The 26,821-nt window shown below is 40.5% G+C and overlaps 1 protein-coding gene across 1 annotated transcript in view; it reads left to right on the forward strand.

The window, feature by feature from the left end:
- The window catches only part of TUSC3 (tumor suppressor candidate 3), a 274,534-nt gene that overhangs the window by 144,974 nt on the left and 102,739 nt on the right, over positions 1 to 26,821 (forward strand). The window contains exon 6 of the mRNA XM_075930369.2: positions 4,685 to 4,774. Coding sequence (XP_075786484.1) covers positions 4,685 to 4,774 — 90 coding nt within the window. The remainder of the gene's footprint in view (positions 1 to 4,684; positions 4,775 to 26,821) is intronic.

A 26,821-nucleotide genomic window follows, 5' to 3' on the forward strand; every position in this document is an offset into this window, starting at 1 on the left:
TTGCATTGCATTAACACACAAGAATGTTAATTAACATCAAAAGCACATAAATTGGTCTTTTAAGCCTGTGGCAATTTTTAATAATGCATATTATTTTTTTAAAGAGCTACTTGTTAAACATAGCCAATGCCTCTTGTACAAAGTGACATTAAGCCTAAATGATGTGGCAGAGCCCGAAAAATATATTGTGGGGGCAAGAAGAGCAAAGAAACTCTCTTTAAAATCCCTAACAGTGGACTTCTGCTCCAAATCTTCTTCCTGCAACTAATCTGGAGGATAGGATCATAATTCAAAATGATCTGGACAAATTGGAGAAATGGTCTGAGGTAAACAGGATAAGGTTTAATAAAGACAAATGCAAAGTGCTCCACTTAGGAAGGAACAATCAGTTTCACACATACAGAATGGGAAGCAACTGTCTAGAAAGGAGTACGACAGAAAGGGATCTAGGGGTTATAGTGTTCCACAAGCTGAATATGAGTCAGCAGTGTGATGCTGTTGCAAAGAAAGCAAACATGATTCTGGGATGCATTAACAGGTGTGTTGTGAGCAAGACAAGAAATCATTCTTCCGCTCTACTCTGCGCTGGTTAGGCCTCAGTTGGAGTATTATGTCCAGTTCTGGACACCGCATTTCAAGAAAGATATGGAGAAATTGGAGAGGATCCAGAGAAAAACAACAAGAATGATTAAAGGTCTAGAGAACATGACCTATGAAGGAAGGATGAAAGATTTGGGCTTGTTTAGTTTAGAAAAGAGAAGACTGAGGGGGGACATGATAACAGTTTTCATGTATCTAAAAGGGTGTCATAAGGAAGAGGGAAAAAAACGTATTTATCTTGGCATCTGAAGATAGAACAAGAAGCAATGGGCTTAAACTGCAGCAAGACAAGTTTAGGTTGGAGGTTAGGAAAAAGTTCCTAACTGTCAGGGTGGTTAAATACTGGAATAAATTGCCCAGGGAGGTTATGGAATCTCCATCTGTGGAGATATTTATGAGTAGGTTAGATAAATGTCTATCAGGGATGGTCTAGACAGTACTTGGTCCTGCCATGAGGGCAGGGGGCTGGACTTGATGACCTCTTGAGGTCCCTTCCAGTCCTAGTATTCTATGATCAGGGAGGATATAGGGCAGGGCGAGCAAGGTGGCCGCCCCGTGCCCCACACTTCAAGAAGCCTGACTCCACCGCCGTGGCAAAGGGGGGCCCCGTGAAATGGTCATCTGCCTCTCTCTGTGATTCCTGTCACAGACCAAAGCTATCTCAACCTGTCACACTCCCCAGTGTTTCAGCTGTAGGGTGTTAAGTTTCTTTTCATCTGTAAATGGCATGTAGCAAGCAAAAAGTAAAAGATTAGAGGAGGGTCACGAGAATCCCAAATGGTCAGAGTTAGGCCTAAGGCTGCTGCAGGAAATGTTTGCCCAAGCAGAGTTTCGGGTCCGTTGGAGCTTAGTGTAGATACATTGCCTGCTCTTAGAACTCTCAAGGGAAAAACAGCCCAACTTAACAAGTCCTCTTTCTCTTCCTGCCAAACTGTCATGGTTCCATTGTGACAGAGCTCCTAAGATGCACAGGAGGTAAACATGTTAAATGCAAATTGCTCTACAGATGGATGAGTGCAAATATAAATGTGCAAGACAAATCACAAGTTACTGTATTATTCAGTGAGTAGGAGAAACCTGGAAAGCTATAATTCTGGCACAGACCTAGAGATGATATTGGAGAGCAAACTAGATAAAACCTTAGGTGTGTTTGAAAATTCAGTCTTCAAGATTGTACAGGCATATATAGAAACAAAAATAGATCAATGTGATTTGGAGCTATATAACCAGAAGTATGAAAAATAAATGCATAATATTTATAAGCGTTAAAGATATGCTTGGAATATGATATTCTGTTTGCATATTTTACAAAGTTTTGAAGCATATAAATGACAATGATAAAGGGAAGTATGGTTTGTGGTAGTAATGGGATGAATAAAAATGGGAAAATGATCTTGAACATCAAGGAAAAATATTCCTGAAAGCAAGATCCATAGAAGTATTAAATAGTCAGTTAAGTAAAGTGAAGGAAGCCCTTTCTTTTGGGGCATTTAATCTTAAACGTAGCCCAAAAAACCTAGAAAATGTATTGTAGAAAACAAAGCTACATTGACAAGAGACTAGATGATCTAAATATCTTTTCTATCTCTCAGTGAAACTTTCCATTTTGTGCTTACTTTATTGGATTTTGCACACATTGCTTCACATTTATAGATTTATGATTAAAATTATTTACTCTGTGGGAACACAGGAAACATCCTGGGTTTTGTAAATATTCTAGGCATTCTAATACTGGAGTCAAACTTAAGTTGCCATGGCATACCTGTGCAAGCTGAAATTCCCTATTTAGGAAGAGAAAAGGTGACTCCTATTTACCATATACAGAAGTTAGAGCTGAGAGGATTATATAGTATTCCACTAGACATTGTGCTTCTGAGATTCATAACCCTTATTGTATTGTTTCTGATATATATAATAGTTCTGTGCTGCCTAATTTTTGCATACATAATTCAAGGCTAAAAGATTTAATTGTTTCAGACTTCTACTTTTGAACACCCTCTCCCCCATAATGCTTTGCTAAGATTTATATTTGTTAACTATGCATCCATTTTTCAGAGGTATCCTGGAAAAACTCTTTACCCCATACCCATACTGAGAGAAGGGGTGGGCATACTTGAGAAAAAGTGGACAGGCTAGGGACCTGGAATGAAACATGCATTCAGATGTAGATTCTTCTAATGAATTTTATTAATGAGAGAAGCCATTTAGATAAATCATCTTTTTATTAACATTTTCTCATTTTATAAATTTAAATTCAGTTACTAGAAATAAGGTGGCCTACGTTTTAAAGAACACATTATCTTATGGACTTTTTTCTGTTGGAAATTACCACAATACGAGGACGACAGTGTATATTTGTGTTTTGTTATATCAGAGTTAACACAATCTCTAATGATCTGTGGTATACTTTCAGTTGAAAAATTTAAGATGTTTAAAATATAAAAATATTTTATTCTGTATACATTGAATTATTTTGTCATCCTATATATACAGATTTGGTCCCAGAGACTATAACAAAATATCACAATTTAAAATTTTCACAAGGTGACCGTTACAGAGATTCCACTTTCAGAGAGTCAAAATTTGTAAATCTTTTGTATCATCTTCAGTCTCATCTTCCTTGTTATCTTCCTTGCTTAAAAACATCTGCTAACTCCTGCATGACTCATCCATGGAATCACAAAGGAAATCCATCTGCAGGCTGCGTGAGCAAAATATGAAAATAATTGTTGATTCTTTTTCTCCAACAATAGAAACCTAGTATTCCCTGATGTCAGTTTTTGATACGGAGTGCGAAGCACTGGCACTGAATTTAAGCCCAGTTAGAACTTTGTTTCTTTCTACATCATAGCAATAAACTTTGATTTGATATAAATTTAGTTTGGTCCAGCCTGGAGTCCACTACTTCATCCAAATTCGCTCCCAGAACCCACATCTCAATACTTTGGCAGGCGAGTGTGTGTGCAGAAGGAAGCAGGCTGAAGCAGAGTGTTGCATGCAGGACAGGGTGAGGACTGTAGGCTCTGGGAGTTTGGGGTCTCGCTCAGTGGATAGGGATTAACGCTGCCATCAGGAAACACTAAAGGTGGCTCCCAGTTGGCAGTGCAGAGGGGCTCAGGCAAGCTGCCTCTCTGCCTGGCCCCATGCTACTTCTGGAAATGCTGGCTGAGTTTAGGCACCCTCTGTGTGCAGCCCCTGAAGAGGGAAGAAGGTCTCCACATGCTGCACTGCTGCCTGGAGCCAAAAAGGGTGTATCACGTTGGCCAGCTCCCAGCCAATGGATGCTGCTTTGGCAGTCCTGAAATCAGACATAACGTCGACACAACTCAGCAGTTTTGTTGACACTGGTAAACCTCATTTTACGAGGCATAACGTCTTCTGTCGACAGAGTTTCTGTCGACAGAGTTTCTGTCCTTTGCGTCTACACTACTATGTCGACAAAGCAAGCTGCTTTGTCGACAGAACTGAATGTAGTGTAGACGCTCTTTGTCGACAGTATCTGTCGACAAAACTTCTGTCGACAAAAGCCTGTAGTCTAGACGTACCCTATAATTGCCCATGTTCAAGATATTGACCCTTCACACAAGCCTCCATGTTCTGGTCTTTCCTGTGGACTTTTGTCTCAAAGATATTCATCCCATTCCTGGCTAAGTGAGCTGCATCTCCGCTCATCAGTCCTTCTTGGGACAGCATCTCAGAATCAAGAAACCTGATGCTGTCTCAGTGACATGCACTTTCTTTCTGTGCAACCATATACATGAGAGAAAAAAAAAGACTGAGTTGTGCAATATTCTGTCACTTTCAGTTTTGGTCTGTGATCTCATTGACTTTCTACTATTCACTTCACTGTAAGCAGAATTATACCATAATTGAACACTTCTGAAAATCCCATCATTAGACTCTAAAAGATGCATCGATTTGTTTGAACATGTAAAGTCATCAAGTTAAAATTAAGGGTCCCCACAAAACAAACGTATTTTCAGTTTTAGTGCCCAAAAGAAAATTAGGCTCAGTGAATGTAATACAGAATTATCTGGCTTTACTTCTTTGTTTTCTAAGTTTCATATTTTTTCCTATTTTTCAGTGTGTTGTATTTGCTATGACTTCTGGTCAAATGTGGAATCATATCCGGGGACCTCCATATGCTCATAAGAATCCTCAGAATGGACAAGTGGTGAGTGAATTTTTTGTATCAGTATCTAAATTGACTTTATTGCTGCAGAGTTCTGCAAATCTAAAGAACAATGGGATAAAAGATCAAGATCGCAATTCAGAAAATTGGAATACTGGAGTTCAACAGTTAAATTTTCAAAAGCACTGTGTGCCCAACAGCTCTTCTTTGGGCACCTAATTAAATACCATGTCTTCAAAACATCTTAACTCCTAAAGAAAATGGTTGGATTTTCAAAGGCACTCAATACCACATAGCTCCTGCTGATCACAAATACATAAGCATTATACTTTTTGTAAGCATTTGCTAACTAATAAGATGAATAGGTAAAAGTTCAGACTGGTTTACATTTTCTTCAAACTTAATTCACAAAAATCCTTTCAAGTTTTAAAGAGTTTGGGCAAGAAGCCCTCTATCCCCACTTTGAAGGTTGAAAACAATAGGGAGAAAGTAGAGGATATTGTAGAGGTTTATTTACAGCTTCCTGGCATCCCTGTAATCCTTTAGTAGGGCTTTACACTACCTACATACACTTGCCTTTTCACTGTATCGCATTATGAGGCTGAGTTCATCTGGTAGTTTTCTCAGTGTCCTATGAGTTGAGGGTTGCCATGTTCCTGCTATGTATCCCTGTTGTTATTGTCAGAAAAAGAATTTCTTACGGGAGAAGGAAAACAAATCTCCAAACTACGCCCCCACATGTATACCGATTTCCTGAGAATGAGGACTTCACTTCTGAGAGGGAGCAAACAGGTGATGAAAAGATGACCAAAGTTTTTCTCCAACTTTTGAGTTTTTACCACTGTCAAAAGTCATTAGAATAGAACAGGGGTCTCCAAACTTTTCAGCCCGAGGGCCGCATTAACTATCAAACAGCAGTTCGGGGGCCGACTACACACTTGAGGTCCAAATAAAAAACAATCAAAACATGGATGTTGTTTTTAATTATTTATTTAATATTATTTTATTCAGTTATTATTTAATAACACATTGATACACTACACATGAACACCTGTATTAGTGTGAATGGTGAAATTGTTTCCTGGATGCCAAAATAGCAGACATTTCTGGCTTTAGATTTGTTGTCCCTAACATCAACAGTGACCTGAGATTATCATCGGACAAGTTTGTTCTCAAATTGTTCTTCACGTAATTTTTTCTCCGTAGACAAAAAGGTCTCCACGGGCCGGATGAGAGGGCCTCGCGGGCCGCATCCGGCCCGCGGGCCATAGTTTGGAGACCCCTGGAATAGAAGATTAACTTCTACCTTTTCTTCTACTTAATGGAACTTCTAACTATTTTTAAGTTTGCCCATAGCTATTTCACCTTGCCTGTTGTTTTTGCCTAAAAGAATAAATCCTCTCTATTTCCCTTGATGCTTAATATCCTAATTGGAGTAGCAGAAAGTGATGGTCTGAATTTGATTACTGACTCACAGCATGCCAGGATTATAGCAAGATATTGATTACATAAAATGATGTGATTCAGTCTACTACTTGGCTATGCAGAACTAGATCCAATGAAGTGATGAAATAATGTCTGTAAAGCATTTGTTTGGAAGGGCTTAGCGTTTTTCATTGGTGTCTTGGAGTATTTAATGTATGATATGTTCCAACAGAGTGACAGAAAGGTAAAAGATGGCAAAGGAACTGGTCCAAAAAAAAGGTCTTCATGTCTAGTTTCATACATATTGTTCCTCCATAAAGACTCCTTTCTGCTGTGCTACTTCTGGTGAAGCCAGAGTTGAGCCTCTGGTGAAGACTTATATACAAAATTGCTACATTATTTCACTTTCCATAAAATTTGTTATCTTGACTGTCTTCAGAATGTGAGTTCCTCAGACCAAGCCTGTCCTTTCTTGAGTATGAGGAAAGCTGAAATCTGAATCAAGAGACCTAGATTCTATTCCTAGCTGTGTTACTTTAGGCAAGTCAATGTCAGCTCTCTGATTTTCTCCCTCCTCTTACCCTTTATCCATATTATAGGCTATTTGAGGCCATGATTGTCTCACACTGACTTTATATAATTTTTAACACAAATAATATGTTTTAGTTTCTGAGATGTCAAGAAGCATTTGGACACAGGCTCATATTTTCACTGACTCGTGGGAAAGGCTGCAGAATGAAATATAGGACGTTAAAGACTAAATCATCATGTCTAATAAAAAGCATGGTTACTATATAGCTGTTTTAAATTCCCAGGATAGAATTATAGATAATTATAATGGAATACATTTTTCTTCCCTTCTTTCCTCATTCAGCCAAACTCCTCTTGAATCTGTCCTTTCCTACAGATACCCTTCAATAGTATACTAGTACAGGTAGGACCTCCCTAGTCCAGCAAGGTTGGGACCTGACCAGTCCCAAACAACAGAATTTACTGGACCAGTGGAGGTATCCCCTGCCACAGGCCCCGAGCTAACCGCCCCCTGCCTCTGGCCCCCTTTATCCTCTCCCCCACTCTGCTGCCACCAGCCCCCAGCTGCCTTTAGTGGCTGGGGTTCTCTGGCGCTGGCCCACCCTGTCATGTGCAGCCAGATTTCCCCAGCCCAGTGCTGCTGCGGGTGGTGAAGCTTCTCCAACACCTGACCCCACACTGCCGCAGGCATCTGGGATTCTATTGCTGCAAAGCATCTTGCTAACCCCGAAGAACTGCGTGCAGCCAGCATGTAGGAGGTTCCTCACCCATGGTGGAAAGGAACAGTCTGTGGTTCCTTGTTAAGGCAGTAGAGCAATCCAGGAGCACACCTTTGACTGGTTATATCTGGTTAAATAGTCTATACTTCCCAGTATGGAGGTGTCTTCCCAGTTTTTTTCAGTCTGACCTGAGAGAGGCCGTCTCAGATGTAATCTATACCAGGCATGGTGACACCCACCTTAAAACTCTCATTTGCCATGACACACACTGTCATGAAATCAGAGAAAAATGATTATGAAGCTGGTGTGTTGAGATCACTGCTTCTCATGCTGGCCAGTATTGTTTCATTGCTTCCTTGTGCTCCTCCATCTGTTTATATCCACCTGTTGACTTTTGTCTTTATATTTTGGTTGTAAGATCTTAGGGAAGGTCAGATTTTTTATTTTATATTTGTACGGTGCCTACTGTAAAGGGGACTTAATTGCAGCTCCTAGATGCTACAGCAATTCAGCTAATTCAAATATTAAATATTGGTATAAAAATTATTTATTTTACTTATTTGAATGGCAAGATTGTTGACTGTTTTCAGATACATTTCTTTTTCACAGAGAAATAAGTAGACAGTATTATAAATTATATTTTTGAAATCTTGTTTCCTTATATTTCTTAGATAGAATGGCTCTATTTTATATTTTGCATGTGACCTGCCCTCTAACAATCTTCAAATTAAAATATTGTTTTCTGATTCCTGGAATCAGAAAACTTTCTTTAAATATCATCAGACGCTGAGTCAGATCATGTGCAGAATTTATAACTGTATATTAGTGGTTTGGATGTCTAATTAGAAATGTGTTACTGATACTGATGTACAAGTAAATGGAAAATTTAGCTTTTCCAGAATCTTGGCACTCCAAAATATTTGTTCCCTAATGACATGATGTTAACAAAGAGGATCTTCCACTCATTACAGTAAAAACCCCTGTTCTGATTTGCAGATGTTTCCACTTGTTTTAATTAATTTTTCCCCTCCTTTGAGCAGAGATTAGCATAAATTAGAATATCTTTCTGTTATAATGAACACTTATGTCTATATGGTGTAATATAGGTGTCCATGACAGCAATAGCTTTATCAAACTGAACAGGAAAAAACAAATACCGTTCGTAACTACTTTCGAGCAGTTACTTGACTCACATATCACTACAGAAGATTCTTTGTACTTGTCATAATTTAAAATGACAACTTCATTTCTTCTTAAATGGCTGTCTTTAAAGAAACTAAGAGCTTTTGTCTGCTTTGCTGAAAAACCATTATGCATCTGTGTCAATAGCTTTTGTTAGTGTCATCACAACTCTATCTTTCGTTCACCAGTTACTCTTACAATATTAAACTTGCCCCTCACCTAAACTACTCTAATTTTATACTAATAGAAATGTAGCCGTGTTAGTCTGGTGTAGCTGAAGCAAAATACAGGACTATGTAGCACTTTAAAGACTAACAAGATGGTTTAATTTTATACAATATTTTTCAACCATCTTTGACTTTAAGATAGTGATAATAATCTTAATTTCCTCAAAATACTCTGTTGTTGAATCTTTCTGAAATTAAAGGTGAAGGGTCTATTTGTATGACCTTTAATTATGCTGGGAAGTAATTTTTTTAACTCCAGCTATACTATATACTCCTGAGGATGTGACATGGGCTTCAGCTCTGTGATGATTGGGCTGCAAGTGGCCTGCAGGCTGATAATGACTAGGTAGGTCCTATACGCAGTCCAAAGATGACTGCAAGGAGTTAGAGAGAACTAATTAAACTGGATGCTTAGACAGCAAAATGGCAGATGAAAGTCAAGTAAGGCACATTGGAAAACATAACCCCAACTACACATACAAGATAAAGGGGCTAAATTAGTGGTTACTACACAAATTGATCTTGGAGTCATTGTGGATGATTATCTGAAAATACCAGCTTGATGTACAGTGGCAGTCAAGAAAGCGAACAATGTCAGGAACCGGGGTGCCCTATTAGATTTTGATAAGGAGTGCAACCATAATGTGGGGGGTGGTAGTAACTAGACTCTTGAAAACTCTACTTTTTGCAGATAACTGAGCAATGCACTGTCAGGAGCCCTGTATCTATTTCCAATATGAAAAAAAGAAAATTAAATATATATTGAACGCAGTCAGCTCTAATAAAAGCAGCAACGTTGGTCCTATGCATTTGGGGATCAGAGAGTCCCCATTTAAGGTGGTATGACCTGTGTATGAGAATTGGAAAAGGTATAGATCAGGGCAACAAAAATGATTGGAGATATGAAACACTTTTCAGATTAGAAGAGACGACTAAGGAGATATGCTAGTTATTTAAAATAATGAATGGTATAAAGAAAGTGAATAGGGAAGTGGTTTTATTATCTTTTCACATAACACAATTGGGGGGTCACTCAAAGAAATTTATAGGCAGAAGGTTTAAACATAGAAAAGGGAATACTTTCTCACACAACACACAGTAAACATGTACAATTTGTTGCCAGAGGATGTTGTAAAGGCCATATGTATAACTGAGATAAAAATATTTATTAAGTTTGTGGATAGGTTCATCAGAGGCTATTAGTCAAGATGGACATGCTATGGGTGTCACTAAATCTACAGCTGCCAGTAACTTGGGCTAGATGAGAGGCACTTCCTTGTTCTTGTCATTCCATCTAAAGTACCTGTCTCTAACCACTGCCAAAAGACAGGCTACTGGGCTATATGGACCTTGGACTGACTATCTAGCTGTTTTTATGTTCTTAGGACAGCATTTTGTCCTTGGGGTTGTAATACCTTGCAAAAGGGGATCAAATGTAAATGTCCAATTACAGTGCTCTTTAGTCAAAAGTTTCTTTTTTCATATCTTCAGCAATTATGTAACCACTGATCTTTATTCTTGCACAGTACCTAAATTATCACTTTTCAAAGAGGAATGCCAAAAATGGGATGTGGTCATCTCTATGTTACTGAAATTAGGAGAAAATATTCCACAATTTCTCTAAAGACTTTATTAGTAGGAAATGAAGAATGAAGTACTGTGCATCACAATATTTTTAGAATATCTGTACTGTCACATTCATCAGTAGCCAAGCAGTGGTAAAATGTTATTTGTGTCAATATATTCTTAAATATAGTTTGACATAGCTTTTTCACGGGATTCTAATTAAAATAAATTGAACTGCTTCTTAGAACCATTTCCAAGAATAGCTTTCTCTCTGAAACATAGTAAATTATAAGAGATCATATTACTTTTTTTTCTCTTCTACCTATGTCAATAAATGTTTGAAGCATACAAAGTACAATTGAACATCACTGCATTCTAAACACATAGCTGTACAACAGATTTAATGATAACAGTATCAGAATAAAAAATAATTCTTGTATCTGGCAGGATAAAGTGGTAGCTACTTTATGTACTTTAGGTAGATATGGACACTTTTTGCTACTGGATTCATAAATAAGTATCATAGAGGATGTTACTTTAATTTGCAAATTTAGCCATGTGATGTTTAAGCACATTTTCTATCATCCAACACTGATTTCAGACAAGTAACCTGCCATGATTAAATCAAATGAAAAGGCCACATTTTAGTTACTGCTTGTAACAACCAAAACCCAGTTTAAATCACCCAGTAATAACTTCAAGCACTGCCAAGAAGATGATAAAAAAGTTGAGTGAAAATAGGCCTCTAGATGCCATATTCAGTTTCATTTGGAGACAGAGCTACTGTTGCACAACAAGCAAAATAGGACTGCAATATAAAAACATGTGAATCTGGGAAGGTGTGAAGGGTTCATATGCCACAGGAACACCTCCTTGTAGACAGGAATGATGTAGTAGCTTTCTTCCGGTTTGGTGCTATGAATGGATGAATGTACTCTGGGAGTGCAGTCATCTCTACTCCCTGGCTCAGAAGGAGGCCACACCACCTCAGTACATCACCAGGATCCTGGCCTGTTGTTGGGGGGACTAGCAGAGAAGGTGCCGCATCCCAGACTTTTTAGCATGGTTAACACCCAGTGGTCCTAGGTCCCTAGGAAGGGGAGCACTGGCAACAAATCTACAGTGCTGTCCCTTAGGCCAGGGAGTGCTTGCAAGGGGTATTTTATGCTAGCTATCCCTTAGGCAGAAAAGCACTGGTAAGCAGTCAATGGCACTATTCATGAAAGGATCTTCCCTCTTATCCCATGACAATTTACTTTACTTAAAAGCCTTTGGTGAAGGTTCTTGTCAAAGGCTTCCTGGAAATCTAAGTATACTATATCCACTAGATCACTCTTTTCCACATGTTGGACAGGATCCTAAATTATGAGGTCTAGTTATCTGGATGGTAGAAAGCAGTACTGAGCTAACAAGTGAATCTCCTGGAAGACCTGGGAAGGTCTATTGATTGTTCCTTACTCACCAGAACCCAAGTTGGGGCCGCTAGTCTATTGGGTTCTCTGATTTGAAGCTTGCTGTGATTGGACAAGAGCTCAACTCTAAGCAATGGGAACATGTACAGGATGGAAGTTTTTGTCACCAAAACTGGGTGTTTTTCTGACAAAAGTCTCATTGTAGTATAAACGCTCTCGCTGTTTTGTCACCAAAAGGCAGTTTTGGGTGACACAACATACCAATATAGACAAGGCGCAGCCTAAGTCTAATCTGGTTTTAGTCAGAGCAGAGATGAGCCAGTATTGAGAATTTGAAAACCTCATATAGAACATGTATATTCATATTTCTTTCAAATATCAATGTTTTTTTGGGGGGGCAGAAATGAAGTTCAATCTAGATCTAGTGTTAATTATTAAATTCCTGAATAAATGAAATACCTTATTTTCTTGTCCTTTGGATTCTTTATTCTTTTTTCTTTTCCTACTAGTTGTTAAGTATTTATAAGACATAACGATCTAGAGTCCTTTGATTAGAATGATGCTTTGAGTTATTACAGTGTTTTTTGTGCTCTGGAAATCAGGAATAGATAAGAAGCTGTTCTGATTGTAGTTGTTATAGGGTTCATTATTGGCATATGTCTTGAAAATATACTTAATGTTGTTAGAATATAAGAACGGCCATACTGGGTCAGACCAAAGGTCCATCTAGCCCAGTATCCTGTCTGCCGACAGTGGCCAGCACCAGGTGCCCCAGAGAGGGTGGACTGAAGACAATGATCAAGTGATTTGTCTCCTGCCATCCCTCTCCAGCCTCTGAGAAACAGAGGCCAAGGACACCATTTTATCCCCTGGCTAATAGCCTTTTATGGACCTAACCTCCATGAAATTATCTAGCTTCTTTTTAAAATCTATTATAGTCCTAGCCTTCACAGCCTCCTCTGGCAAAGAGTTCCACAGGTTGACTTCACGCTGTATGAAGAACTTTCTTTTATAAGTTTTAAACCTGCAACCCATTAATTTCATTTGGTGTCCTCTAGTTCTTCTATTTAGGGAACTAATAAGTAATTTTCTTTATCTGCCCTCTCCACACCACTCATGATTGTCTCAGAAGTGTTGGGAGGATACCAGTTTTACTGAACCATTTGTCTAATGTTATATTGGCAAAGGAATATTCTCAGTGTGGCGTTTATTATTTGAACACTGCTAACTTTTTATGTCTCTAAAACAGCCTAAGCTACAAGAATTCCATAAAATACTTGGTTTGTGATCATTAATATGATAAATTAGGACACTAGCTATAAGAGAGAGAGTTTTTAAATTATTTATTATTAGTTGTAGTTAATGAGTCTGCACTTTCCTGTATAATTTATTATATAGTTGTAACATTATCAATGCTTATGTTACAATGGAGCATTTTAAATTAATATGCCCTATTAGTTTTGCTTGTTAAATGTTGATGCTATATTTATTTCATAGATATTTGATTTTAGCTGGAAATGGCAGATATGCCAAAGATATAAAAATAAGATTTCATATGAGGAGTTCTGCTTTTGTGAAGAAAAGATTCTTTAAAAATATGACAGGATGTTTAGAGCCAATTTTAGCAGCTAGTCTCTCTGTCTTGGCTATATCTCTGGTTACCACAATAGAGTTATTATGAATTTGCCCTGGTGAAAGTAAGAGGAAAATTGGACCATTATTCTTTGTATACCCAAACCCCATTTCCATTGCACTAGGGAGTGTAGATTCACAAAGAATGTAGGAATTGTGTGGGTCAGGTGTAAGATAATTAATTATATTAACCCTCTTAGGAAAAATGAATCAGCAAGTCAGAAATTCGTTTATAAAACTAAGTATTTTTTTACCTATGCAACACTCACTCTCACAATTAACTTTTTTGTATTGGTGAGGGCTTTATTGGTTGCTAGAAGCTATCTGGTCTTCACATATAATCACTCAAAGGGGTGACTTAATAATTTTCCTTTTTCTTAGTACCGTTACTAATTTATATTGCAGAACTTTCTATGGACTTGGACACTAATACGTTTGCATAATACATAACATGTTAACAGAGAGTTCATGTCTCAAAGGGCATATCTACACTGGGAAACTATTTTGAAATAACTAAAATTGATTTAGTAACTCCAAAAATAAAATTTAAATTAGCATGTCCATACTATGGAGAACCCTCAAAATTAATCTGAAGCAGAGTCTTTTATTGTGGATGTGCTACCTCGACTTAGAGCCCTAGGAAGCACTGGAGAGCAATTCTTTCAAATTACTCTGGGGAATAGTTAATTTGAAATAGTAGCGCTGGAGCATTCACGCTATGCTATTTTGAAATGAGTGTAATTCCCCGACGAAGTACAGATTTTGACATAAGAGGGCTGTTATTTTGAAATAATGGGCTGGGTAGTAAGGATGCTCTGCTTATTAATTCAACCTAAGGGGAGACAGGTTATTTTGAATATAGCTCTAGTGTAGCCCAGGGCATAGAGGTTACAAATGTAGAGCTAGGAATTTAGACACCCAGGTGGACAAAAGAGACAAAGAAGTTTCTTCTTCCTCTTCATGCAGAGGAACTAATTCTAATATTTGAAAAAAAAATATTTGTGATAAGACGCGCTAATCCTTCAGGCCTCTTTGTCATCCTGATTAGTGGAATAGGAGATAAATATTTATCTTTGTCCTGGTATAAATATTTATGTTTGTGGTAACTACTGCTTTTTATTCTCTTTCTCTAAAGTGTCAGTAAAGGTACCTCTATTCTGTAGTTCTTGATTGGCCAAGACTAGGTTACCTGTCAGGTAAAAGAGTGAATTCCCTTAGAGAATGGATTTTGTTGTACAGTTTTCCATGTTATAAATAACAGTAGCATTACTTCCTAGAAGCAGCTTGGTGGGACAAAGAAAGGACTTGAAGGGCATATTGGGCCAATATGTAAACTGTTAAGTTAGTATTTGCTCTTACAGAAGTGTCTGGTACCTGTATGTCATCTGTTAAAATGCTTAAAAATATATGGTATAAAATGTAGCTATTGGAATAATCAGAAATATTTGGGCATTTTTTATAATTGGTGCATCAATTGCTTTTCTAGTATGCAGTAGGCCATCATGCAGATTTTGTCATCAAACCTTGTGAGTGTGCACTTACCTAATTTTAGAAAATTTCATTGTTAAAAGAAAATCATGAAAACATTATCAGTATTAACTTCACAGTTTGAGCATAGATTTCTAGCACAAAAGTGAATTCAAATCAAGCTGTGCAGCTTATTTAATATCTCAATATCTGAACTTTCTTGCATTATTTTAGATAATCTCAATGGCAAGTAGTAAATCAGTACTTGAAAAGTTGTGAAACAGCCACACACAAGATCTTAAACAAGCATTTTCTCTTGTTTATTTTATTTAATCCTAAATGGTCCCTACTGGGAAGTATCTATGCTTAGTTTAATAAAGAACAAATACAGAAAACTCTTCAAAGCTAAGGAAAAATCAGCCAGCCAGATACCTTACAGAGATAGTATCCCAAACTCAATTTAAACACATAGGATTAATTCCTGCTTTGGTTGCAGAATAGATCATAAAAATATAGCAGATATAAAAAAGTGGAAGTTAACCCCCACATAGGGAGAGGTAATTAAATTGTCCATTAGAATTGGTTGTGTATCTGCAATACTAATATAAATATTCCAAAGATAAATAGAATTCTGTTAGCAAGTTTATATGAATTATCCCTTGTTGACTGATATACATTACAATTACAGCTTCTCCTCGAGTTATGAACGAGTTACAGACCATCCACTTGGCTGTATCTCGAAACGTTCATAACTTGGACCCCACTGAGTTACATTGTGACCGCGCTGTTCATAAGCACAGGTTGCGTTCGTAACTCGGGGACCACCTTTACGACTGCTCAGAGGGAGTTTTGGTCGTAAATACGAACAGTCGTAAATCGACAGTTTGCACCTCAGGAACTGGCTGTAGTATAATTAACCCCTTTCAAACTTTCCTCTTTTCAATATAAATTATTTCCTGTCAGCTTACAGTACCAATTTTAATCATGATTTAAATCAGAAAGTGGGAAACCTTGATTTAAATAATTGATTTCAATATTTTTTGCAGTTTCTAAATTTTAGTTATTTTCTAAAGAAAAGTTGATTCTCAATGGTTGGTAACCATTGAAAGCTTATTTGCAATTAAATATAGCCTGTATAAAATATGTGATGTTCCTTTTTATACCAGGATGATGCACTATATGATAGATGTACTCATTTATTTAAGGAATTGTGTATCTTAGATTTAGTCAGATTCTTAAATTTTATCTTGTGAGCTAAAGTCGTTTAATTAGGAAGAACTGCAAAGACTGGGGCAGCCATTTCTCAAAGCTGGTGGCCATTCCAGTACTTAGATTTATAGAGCCAGCACAAAACAGCTTCTGTATTACTTTACTGGTTATCCAGAAGCCAAGAACACAGTTACCTTAAAGCAACCCAGCCTTACACCTCCACCCATTATCCAAAGTCAAATATGATGAAGATCTTATTCATCATAATAAAGTTCTACCAGTTCCATAGGGTCAGACACACAATCCCCCAAGGTTAATGAATATTTCACATCTTCTCCAAACACGTGCTTATAGTCAATTCTTATTAACTAAATTGAAATTTATTTTAAAAAGGAAAGAGAGTGAGTATTGGTTAAAAGATCAATATACAGACAGATAGGAAAACAATTTTGAGATCAGATTCATGATTGAGAAGGTGAGCTTTTAATTGCAAAGAGTTCTTACAGAATCATCCCATTGATTATAGCACAATGCTGCTCTTTCAGGGGAGGATCCAAGCAGGCTTGGAGATCTCAATCCATGTCTTAAAGATTTCCCTGATCATTTGTATCCCACATTTACTTAATGGTTTATCAGGATCCAAGGGTCTTTTACAGTTCAGAGTCTTTAGATGAACAACAGGCAACACTGGAGACTTCCAAATAGACCTATTTCCCAAACATCTCTGGTAATTAGTTATACAGATTAACATAAGGCAATTGCTTTCTATCATTCACAGATAATTTGCTATACACTTCCAAGAGATTAATGTAATATATACAGGAGCCATTTGATTACATTGTTAACCTCTATCAATATACATGCTAACACTCAAAACCACAAACACTATCTACTGCTGTGTCCCTAAAGGTTGAATGTGGGTCATTTATCCTGCAGTATACTTAATCCCTTCTGATCACATGTTACGTACCTTTCATTAGAAAATAGTGAATGATGCATATTTTATTTCCTAAAGGTTTAAATTATAAATGATTTGTGTAAAGCACTATTTGGATGGAAATTCAAATTGAATTAAAATGCATAAAAAGCATATACTTTTATTACATCTATCTAAACTGACTACATAAAAATGTATCAAAACATGTTTTGCAATTATATGTAATTGATTTATTAAACAAAGTATTATCTGCTAACAAATTGAGCTGATCGTTCCTGGTCACCATGACCTTTAATATTTTAGAAGTAGTAGATGTTATTCTTGAACCTAGTTTTTAATTACTATTTGAAAGAGAAAAACAACCTGCCTGTTTTTCCAGCTCCCAATCAATTCCCTAACTTTGAATGAAATAATCATTGAGTTGAACTAGGTGAATAAACTGAACTAGATGAATAAACTGAATTAGATATTCTCTGTACATCCACTGAAAAAGCTATTGTTGTCATAAAGTGGTTTCAGGTGTTTAGTGGTGAGTTTCTTTAAAACTTGGCTTGGCTTTCTTTAAAGACTTCAGCAGTTACCATATACAACTTAATACTGTTTTAATGTAATGAAAACTATTTTATAAATTATGTTTTGGCCTTAGCATAGAATATTTCAAATTTAATTATGAATAGTTTTTAGAGTATATGTAATTGAAATAAAAATCTAATTTAAATTTTTATATATATATATAAACAAACTTTAAAGTAATTAGATTTTTAGCCACCTTGTCCCCTAAAATAGAGCAGGATTGGTAAGTTTCCATATTTACATGGTATGACCCTACCACCAACCCATAAGTAACAAAGAAACTTGGCGGGGGAGAGGGAAATGTATTTGTGGCACATCCTTTTATGCAGGGGTGTTGTGATAGCTCAGAGTTCCAAACTGTTGCTCTTGCATTTAAAATCCAGAGTATATGAATGGCCTGACATGATAGAATTTCTCCTTTTGTGGCTTGCACTACTCTCTGAAGTATCTGGTGTTCACTTGCCTTGGGAGATCGGAAGGGTCTGAGAGGCATAGGCAGGTGGGTAGGTAGAGCTGGAAGCGGAATGAGTAGGAAAAGTCACCAGACCAGATGATGGTGGCAAGGGGAATCTGCAGGGCCTAAGGTGGGTTGAATTGTTCTTCTGGTAGCAGATAATCAGTGAATACTGTGCTTGTCCAGTGCAATAGGGGCTGGAACCCCATGGATACACTTGAAGTGCTTGGTGGTTGAAGTGTCTTTATCACTAAACTGTAGCAAGAGTAATGGGCCTCCATAGATCTAGAGAGGACTGCTTGTGGTGTTATTGATTGAAGGAGTTGAGCTGCCCAAAGACAGGCATAGGCAAGGCTTCCTCATACTAAGGATAGGTGGCAGCAGGATGCCTCACATGGTATCTCCAGCAATCATTGCAGGAATCAGAGAGGGAAAGGGGTCATTCAGGTTGGTGGAGGAGGGAGTGACTGAAAGAATAGAGGCAAGTTAGGCTTGTATGGGGGACAGAGTACTGTATGGAGCAAATCTTTTCACCTGTACACATACACATGGGTGTGCACTTTAAATTGTGCTCTGCAACTGCTACACCAAACTATTATCCTTCTGATGCAAATGAATTATATTATGTTCATTTTTTCCCCTTGCACTTAAGCATCAGTGCCTCTTTATATGGCTCTAATCCAGCAAAGCCATATAAAGGGGAAAAGGGTAATTCTAATTGTTGTTGAGTGACAAATAATTGTATCTTCTAAATTACTATTATTATTTGGTCTAGAGAAACAAGTAATGGTAGGTCAGTTTATTAATTGTTTCTCCAAGCTGTCAAGGTAAAGATATGATTCTAACTCTTTTACTCACAATTTTTAACATACCTGTTACGCAGTTATACATCAAAATTAAAACTAATAATTGTCATTATTCTGCTTAATCTTTGTTATTTTATTATGAAAGAATGAGGGAAATTAAAACAACATATATGTCTGAATAGAGATGATAATCAATAATTATTTCTGTTACAGTCTCTTCCATATGTCCCTGTGTGGAGAGATTTTAATAGAGATTGCATCAGTGAGACTGAACTGTCTCTGGGGCACTTGTCTTTTGATAAATTAGGACCTCAGTATTATTTCCCAAAATTATTTTGAGTCCAGTCTTACTGGGTATTGGAAAACTCAGTGTGTTTATAAATGCACAAAATTATTTTGTTTCATGGCAGGTGAGTCATGTTGATTATTAGGAATAGCAAACAGTTTATAACTGGGCAAAATAAACAGCTTAATTAAATCTTGTGAAACTGAAGTATATAAATCAATTACTTAGAACAAGCCATTTAAGGAGCTGTCCTAAAATAGAGCAATTAATTAATATTAAGAATTTTAAGCCTAATTAAATCCGGCTATTTCTCTGTTTTATAGAGTTCAGCTTCTGCCTTCTCTTCATTAATACATAGTCTAACCATTTCATAATGAATAGGAAAAACTGATAATATCTTAAATTACAACTGCACTTCAGTAAAATCATTATAAGAGTTTTCCAATCTATCCCTTGGTGGTACTTTTTATGACTTCCATATCACCATCTGTGATGAACTGGAGCTATGTCTGTACAATTTATGAATTCTGGTTGATATTGTAAAATTGTATTATGAAAAACTGCTGTGCTATGAGTGCATATATGTATGTGCAACATTGCTGGCAAGTTCTGTAGAAGGTATGTATCAGACAGATATAATAGCAGGTGTTTAGTACTTAACAGCCTTATACAGGTGTAAACATTTTAGTCAATGAGTGAGTTATATTCTATAAAAACAGTTTGATTCCTCTGGAAGGAGGAGCATTGGAAACTTGCCAGGAGGTGAGCAGGGAATCAGATGGAATATAAATAAATGAGCCCACAAGAATAAGAGAGACAGGAAGAGAAGAAGTGGGGAAGAAGAGAGGAATGTCGCAGAAAATAGATAAGGGAGAGAGAAGAGAGATCAACTAGCATAAAGCAGCCTGCATGAGAAGGAGTCACTGTGCTAGTCTATCTTCTTTAACCCACGTGTTCCCATGGAAAGGGCAAAATTGAAAGTGAGGGACATTGTGCTTTTAGACATTTGTTTTATATAATTTGCACTCTCCTGTACTTTACATGATTACATATAAAAAAGAATAAAGATGTTAGACTGGGAACATTGTAAGTATGTCCACTGTTTTCCAGCTATTGCGCGTGCCTAAGACAGTGTAACTTTAAACTTTAATCTTTACACCTTTGGAGTGGAGTTTTTGGAGAGAGATGTGTTTAAGGCACAAGAGTATCTTGAGTGATATTAGGAAATTGCATTAGAAGCTTTGCATTTCATGATCATGTTTTCCAGAATCCATGTCACAAAGTTGCTTGCTATTTCAACTTTAGTCTACGTCTGCAGGCTTTTTCTGCAAGAACTGTTTTGTGCAAGATTTCTTGCCTAAAAGGTATTGCTCAAGAGCACATCCACACTACTCAAAGTCCACTGCAAAAGCCATGCGCTTTTGCGCAAGAGAGCGTCCACATTGGCAGGAAGCTCTTGCGCAAAGACTTTGTCCAGGAACTACTTTGGACAGGGCAAAACGGCACCAGGACCTTTCGGGGGCAGGGGCTGGAGCTCCTCTGATGCACTTGCTTAAAAGGATCTCCCTGGACAGCCGTTTCTCTCCTTCTGTGGGACCTCTTGTAGGGACTGAAAGCTGTAGCAGTGCTAGTTGTGGTTGCCCTCTGCCTCATTGGACACCACAGCTTGTGCCCTAGTGCCTTTGAAGACTTTTGCCTTCTGCTTGCTGTGCCATGGAGTCAGGAATGGTCCTGTGCCTGCTCTGGCCCCACACGGCCATTTTAGAGTGCATGCACCTGCTGCTCTATGCTGCCTCACTACTCCTGCATGAGCTCAACACCGAGCTCACTCTAGACTCTCTCTCCCTGGATGTGGCGGCTTCCCTGTGGCATTCCTACCTGACAGTGGAGAGCTGACACTGGAGACTCAACCCCAGTTCTGACTGTTGGGACTGGCTGGTCCTGGAGCAATGGGACGACCAGCAGTGGCTCCAGAAGTTCAGGATGTAGAAGCATACATTCCTGGACCTGTGTGCCTGGCTTGCCCCAGTGCTCTTGAGATGTGATACCCAGCTGCGGCCCGCCATCCTGATCAACAAGAGAGTCACCATCACCCTGTGGAAGCTGGCCACCCCGGACAGCTACCGCTTGGAGGCACACCAGATCAGGGTGGGCAGGTCCACAGTGAGTGCTGTCTTGATTCAGGTAAGGCCCTCAGGGCGGCTGCACTCCCTGTCCGGGGGAAGAGAAGACTACTGGCTGGGGGCGGGGAGAAGAGTGGGGGAAGCCCCATCACCCAGGGGCTTGTGCCATCCCTCCCTCATGTAGGCCTGCTGGTATGGGGGCGGGTCTGTGGTGAGGGGTCCCTGGCATATTTGGGGGAAAGGGCATCACGGGGGGGTAGCCACCCACCAAGGGCTCATGTCTTTGTGTTCCCCGTGTTTCTGTGTGCCCTTCTGCAGGTTGTCCGAGCCATCAATGACATCCTGCTCAAGAGGGTCATCTGCCTGCGAGACATGAACACAACCATGGCTGGCTTCACTTCCTTGGGGTTCCCCAACTGTGGGGGAGCTATGGATGCAACCCACATCCCCATCCAGGCACCAGAGCATCGAGCAGCCAAACTCCAGCCTGTTTTGCAGGATGGAGGCGGGCACTGTCTTCCCCCCAGTGGGAATTGATAGTTGGGAACATCTGCATGCCTCTGTGCATTGTGGGGGATACAGCCTACCCCCTTATGCCCTGGCTGATGTAGTTGTACACCGGACGCATGGACCCCGGGTGGGAACGATTCAACTACCACCCGAACCAGGTCTGCAACCAGGTGGAGTGAGCCTTTGGACAGCTCAAGGGAAGAGTCTGTTGTCTGCTCACCCGTCTCGAAATGGATGAGCAGAACATCACAGAGGTTGTGGCAGCATGTTTCGTGCTGCACAACATAGCGCAGCGGAAGGGGCAGGCCTTTCTTCCAGGGTAGCTGGCAGGCGAGGGCCGGGCATTTGAGCAGACCCGCACAACTGATATCTGCCAGGTGCACCATGATGGGGTGTGCATCTGGGAGGCCCTGAAGTACATGTTCTCCCAGGCCCCACAGTAGGGTCACTTCTGTCTCCCATCTTCATTTCCCTCCCATCCTCAACCCTTCCCTCCCTCCATTCCCTCTCCTCCCAATAAACACAATTATTTTTGTTAAACAAAGAATAAACTGTACTTTTTACATAGGGATGAAGGGTGGCAGTGGGAGGCGGCTCTCAACTGGGATGGGGAGGAGGAAGGGGCTCTCAACCGGGAGGGGGAGTTAGTGGTGGGAGGGGCGGTTCCTGCCAATGACTCTGTGGGTGCAGAGGCCTTGGAGCCCTTCAGTCCAGGTTGGGGCAAGCAGCACGGGGAGGTGGGCAGGATGGGGTGCAGCAGGAAGGGGCATGGCAATGGTAACAGGAGGGGCAGAAGGAGGGGGCATAGGCTTGGCATGGTGGCAGCAGGGTGGGGCAAGGCCATGCCATAGAGCATGGCATGGCCAATGTGGGAGGTCAGTGCAACGATGCTGTCATGAATCTAGTTGCACCACTGCAGGAACTGGCCCCACACCTGCTGCCGTCACTCCCGGTCATCCTGCAGCTTGTTGGTGACCGCCACCTCCATCCTCTCCACGGTCTGGATGTGCCACTGAAGGAGTTGGATGAGCTGCCTGGCCCACCAGACTGGTGCCTGGGCTGGAGGGTCTCTCGCTCCTGGCTGGTCCCGCTGCAGAGAACACAGAAAACGGTGAGGCGGTCAGTCAGCACTGCCCACAGTGTCCCTGAGTTCCATGCCCTCCTCGCTAAGCCTCATGTGACACCACCCAACTGTGGCTTGGGCCCAATCGGTCTCCTGTTGAGTATGTTCACATGGAAGGACTAGCTCCGCATCATGGGAGAGAAGTGATCCTGCATGGATTGTAACCCTTGGGAGACATCACTTTGAATGCAAACCCCTTGTCTGTGTCCTAGCCACTTGGCATGCAGTGTCTGTCTGTGTAGCACTGTGCACACTCCCCCCCAGGGCAGAGTGCATGGCTTCTACTATTCTGACTGTCTTTGAGCATACACCATTGATGCTGTAGTCATGTTTGCGTACACATCCCCACATTGCATGGGAGCAAATGTGGCAGATGAGGTTTGGGTTCTCAGACTACGGTCAATTGATTGCCTTGGAGATGCAGCCGAGGCTACTGGGGAGTGTACTGTCCCTGCAGCAAGATGCAGTGGCCACAGGCCCAGGCTGGCCACTTCCCAGCTCCCCCTCCCAGCCCTCAGACAAGTAGCCCAGGGAAGTGTGTGGCCACAGTTGGGGGGCTTTCCTCAGGGGCAGCAGAGGGGCTGGGAGCAGCTGAGAGACTCTGTGGGGGCCGTGCTCATAGGGCTGGCTTGCTGCACTTCTCCCAGGAACAGCTGCTGTGTCAGACGGGCAGGCATGGCTGTGTGCTGTCTATGTGCCGCAATCTGCGGGAGGTGTGGCCTGTGCCCTTCGGGCTTGACTGCTTCCAACCAGCATTCCCCCCTCCCTTTCTCTGAATAGGACATGTATGAGCAGCAGGGTCCCAGGCATGCCCTGGAGCTGCCTCCCGCATCTGTGTGCCACACTCAGTCTGCACGAGGTTGCACATGCTGCATACTGCTGCACGGTGTGCAGCTCGAAGTGCCTGACTGATGCTTCCCCCCCCCATACTCCTGGGCACCCGCCTCCCTTCCCCTTGTGAGGGAGAAGTGCTACACTCACCAGTGGATCCGTTGCCAGCCTTGGACAAGGCCTGGGAGGTGTCCCGGCTGCTGGTCATCTCCCTCGTCCTCGGAGCTGTGGTCATCTCCCTCATCCTCGGAGCCACTGGTCAGGTCACCCTCCTCCTCCAGGCTAGGTGGCCTGACTACCAGGGTGCGCAGGCCAGTGTCCACCACTGGCCAGGTCCACTGCTGGCAAGAGCGCCATGTTGCCAAGGATGGCATGCAGCCAGTCGTAGTGGGGGCAGGTGTCGTCTCCTGCTGCCCCATCTAAAGTGGCCCTGATGTAGCGCAGGGGCAACTCTTTGACCTTGGCCTGGACCTATTCAAGGATCCGTGCTGGATGTCTCTGTTCAGAGTGCTTGGGCCACGTGAACGAAGATGTCGGCATTTTGGCACCAGGCACGGGGTTCATGGAGGGCTTCCTCCTGCGCCCAAAGGTCCAGGAGGGCCTCCACCTCAGCCCTGGACCAGCAAGGGGCACACCACTTTGTGCCCCTCCATGGCTGCTGGGATACCGGAGGTGGCTGCTGGGAGGAGAGTGCAGGCTCTCATGGTGCCTCTGGAGTGGACATGTGGGCTCCTGGGTGCAGCAGGGCAGAGCCGTGTGGTGGACTTCTGAGTGTGCTGCTGCTGCCATGCAGTGTCTTCAGGGTACCTTTAAGGGTGGGTGGGGTCCGGCAAGCAGGAAGTAGCAAGCTTGAGTGTGGATATGGAATGTCCAAGCGGCCACCTGAGTTTTTTCCTGGGAGGCCAGTTCTTGGGCAAAAACTCTTAGCTGCCTGTCCACACTGCCTTCTTGCACAAGAAGACTTCTTCCTCGTTCGGAGCATCAGAGCTCTTGCGCAAGAAGCTCTCTTTTCTGATGCTGTACTGTAAATTTACTTGCACAAGAATGCATGTGCAGTGTAGACACTCCAAGTTTTTGCGCAAGAATGGCCATTCTTGTGCAAGAAGCCTGCAGTGTAGACGTAGCCTTAGGACATTCTACACAGGAGGGTAAAGGTCGAAATAACATACGCAACTTCAACTACATCAATTGCATAGCTAAAGTAGAAATAGCTTAATTCAGATTTTGGTGCTGTATACACAGCAGGAAGTCAAAGGAAGAACACTCTTCCTTCAACGTCCTTACTCCTCGTAAAATGAAGGTTACAGGAGTCAGAAGAAGATCTCCATCTTCATATTTTGAAATAATGGCTTGTTTCATAGACTTGCGAATAACATCAGTTATTCCAAAATATCACTGCTGTTTAGACTTATCCTTAGGCAGTAAACAGTGAGTTAAAATATTTCAGTTAAATGTGTTTTTGTAGAGGTGTGTGGGTGTGTTGGTGTGTGTGTGTGTGTGGTTTTTTTTTTGTGTCAAACAGAGGAGGGAAACATCTCTTAATAACTACATAACACATCCGTACGTTCCCCTTTTTTAATATCCTGAATAAGGAACATTGTCAAATGATTTTGTGAGACAAGGTCGTTCTTACAATGTTTTCTTTACACAGTTTCTTTTCTTGAGATATGGATATTATTATATCAAAATGGGATATTGTCCTTTTGACCAACGTGCAAAAATTCCTGGGAACTGCTGTCATTAATAGCTATTCAAACTGCAGAGTGGAAAAAAATAACTCGGAATTTCAAAGATGTGTTCCTAGGGTCATAAGCATCCTCATGCTGACAGAAAACAGAGCTCTCCTGCAATTTCTTTGATCATATTGAACATTTTATAACATAACTAATGAAAAATATAGGTCTGTATAATCGTTATATTCTCCACTACTTCTGGTTAAGGCCTTTCTTTTAGCTGTATTTTAATATTCAGTAAGGCTATGTCTAGACTGCAGGCTTCTTTCGAAAGATGCTCTTTCGAAAGCATCTTTCGAAAGAGCATCTTTCAAAAGATCGCGTCTAGACTGCACGCGGATCTTTCGAAAGAAAAATCCGCTTTTTCGAAAGAGAGCACCCAGCGAGTCTGGATGCTCTCTTTCGAAGACGGCCTCTTTACATTGAAGAACGCCTTCCTTCGAAAGAGGAACTTTCGAAGGAAGGCGTTCTTCCTCGTGAAACGAGGTTTACCGCCATCGAAAGAAAAGCCGCGTTCTTTCGAAATAATTTCGAAAGAACGCGGCTTGAGTCTGGACGCAGGGGAAGTTTTTTCGGGAAAAGGCTACTTTTCCCGAAAAAACCCCTGAGTCTGGACACGGCCTAACAGTTCAAATAAGTTTGTAATGACTTAACAGGAATAAGTAATTTCATTAATATAATTTTTGCATCAATATCTCCACCACACACTTGTGCACATAGAATCTAAGAGGGGAAGGGACCTCAAGAGGTCATCTAGTTCAGTCCCTGCACTCATGGCAGAGCTAAGTATTATCTAGACCAGCGGTTCTCAAACTTTTTGTGCTCCGGAGCTCTTTACATGCATAAAAATTGTATGGTCCACTGATTGTATGTGTTGTACCTATCAGTGTTTCCAGTTTGTCAGCTTCGTGGAACTCCTGGTACTCCATTTTGTGCTGTTACTTCTCATTTTGTATGTATGCATGTCATTGTTCCTTTGTCATTATATCCTCTCTATTTGTCAAAATCGAATCTAGGACAGCCTTTTCTCTAGTAACTTTTTCCACCGTCTAAAATGAAAACAATCTTGAATGTATTCCAAGAATTTGGATAATCTGTGCTCTGCTTTGTTATTTTCCCAACAGCTGGTTTGGTAGTTGAAGTCCCCCATCACCACCTGTGCTTTGGATTTTTTTTTTTTTTTTTTTTTTTAAGAAAGCCTCATCCACCTCTTCTTCCATGTTAGGTAGTCTATAGTAGACCCTAATGTAACCTCATCCTTGTTTTTAATCCTTTTATCCTTATCCAGAGACTTTCAACAAGTCCATTTCTTCCCTGCCTGTCCCTCTTGAGCAAGTTGTACT

This window comes from Pelodiscus sinensis, chromosome 4 (assembly GCF_052426305.1).
Source record: "Pelodiscus sinensis isolate ZL-2025 chromosome 4, ASM5242630v1, whole genome shotgun sequence".
Lineage (NCBI taxonomy): Eukaryota > Metazoa > Chordata > Testudines > Trionychidae > Pelodiscus > Pelodiscus sinensis.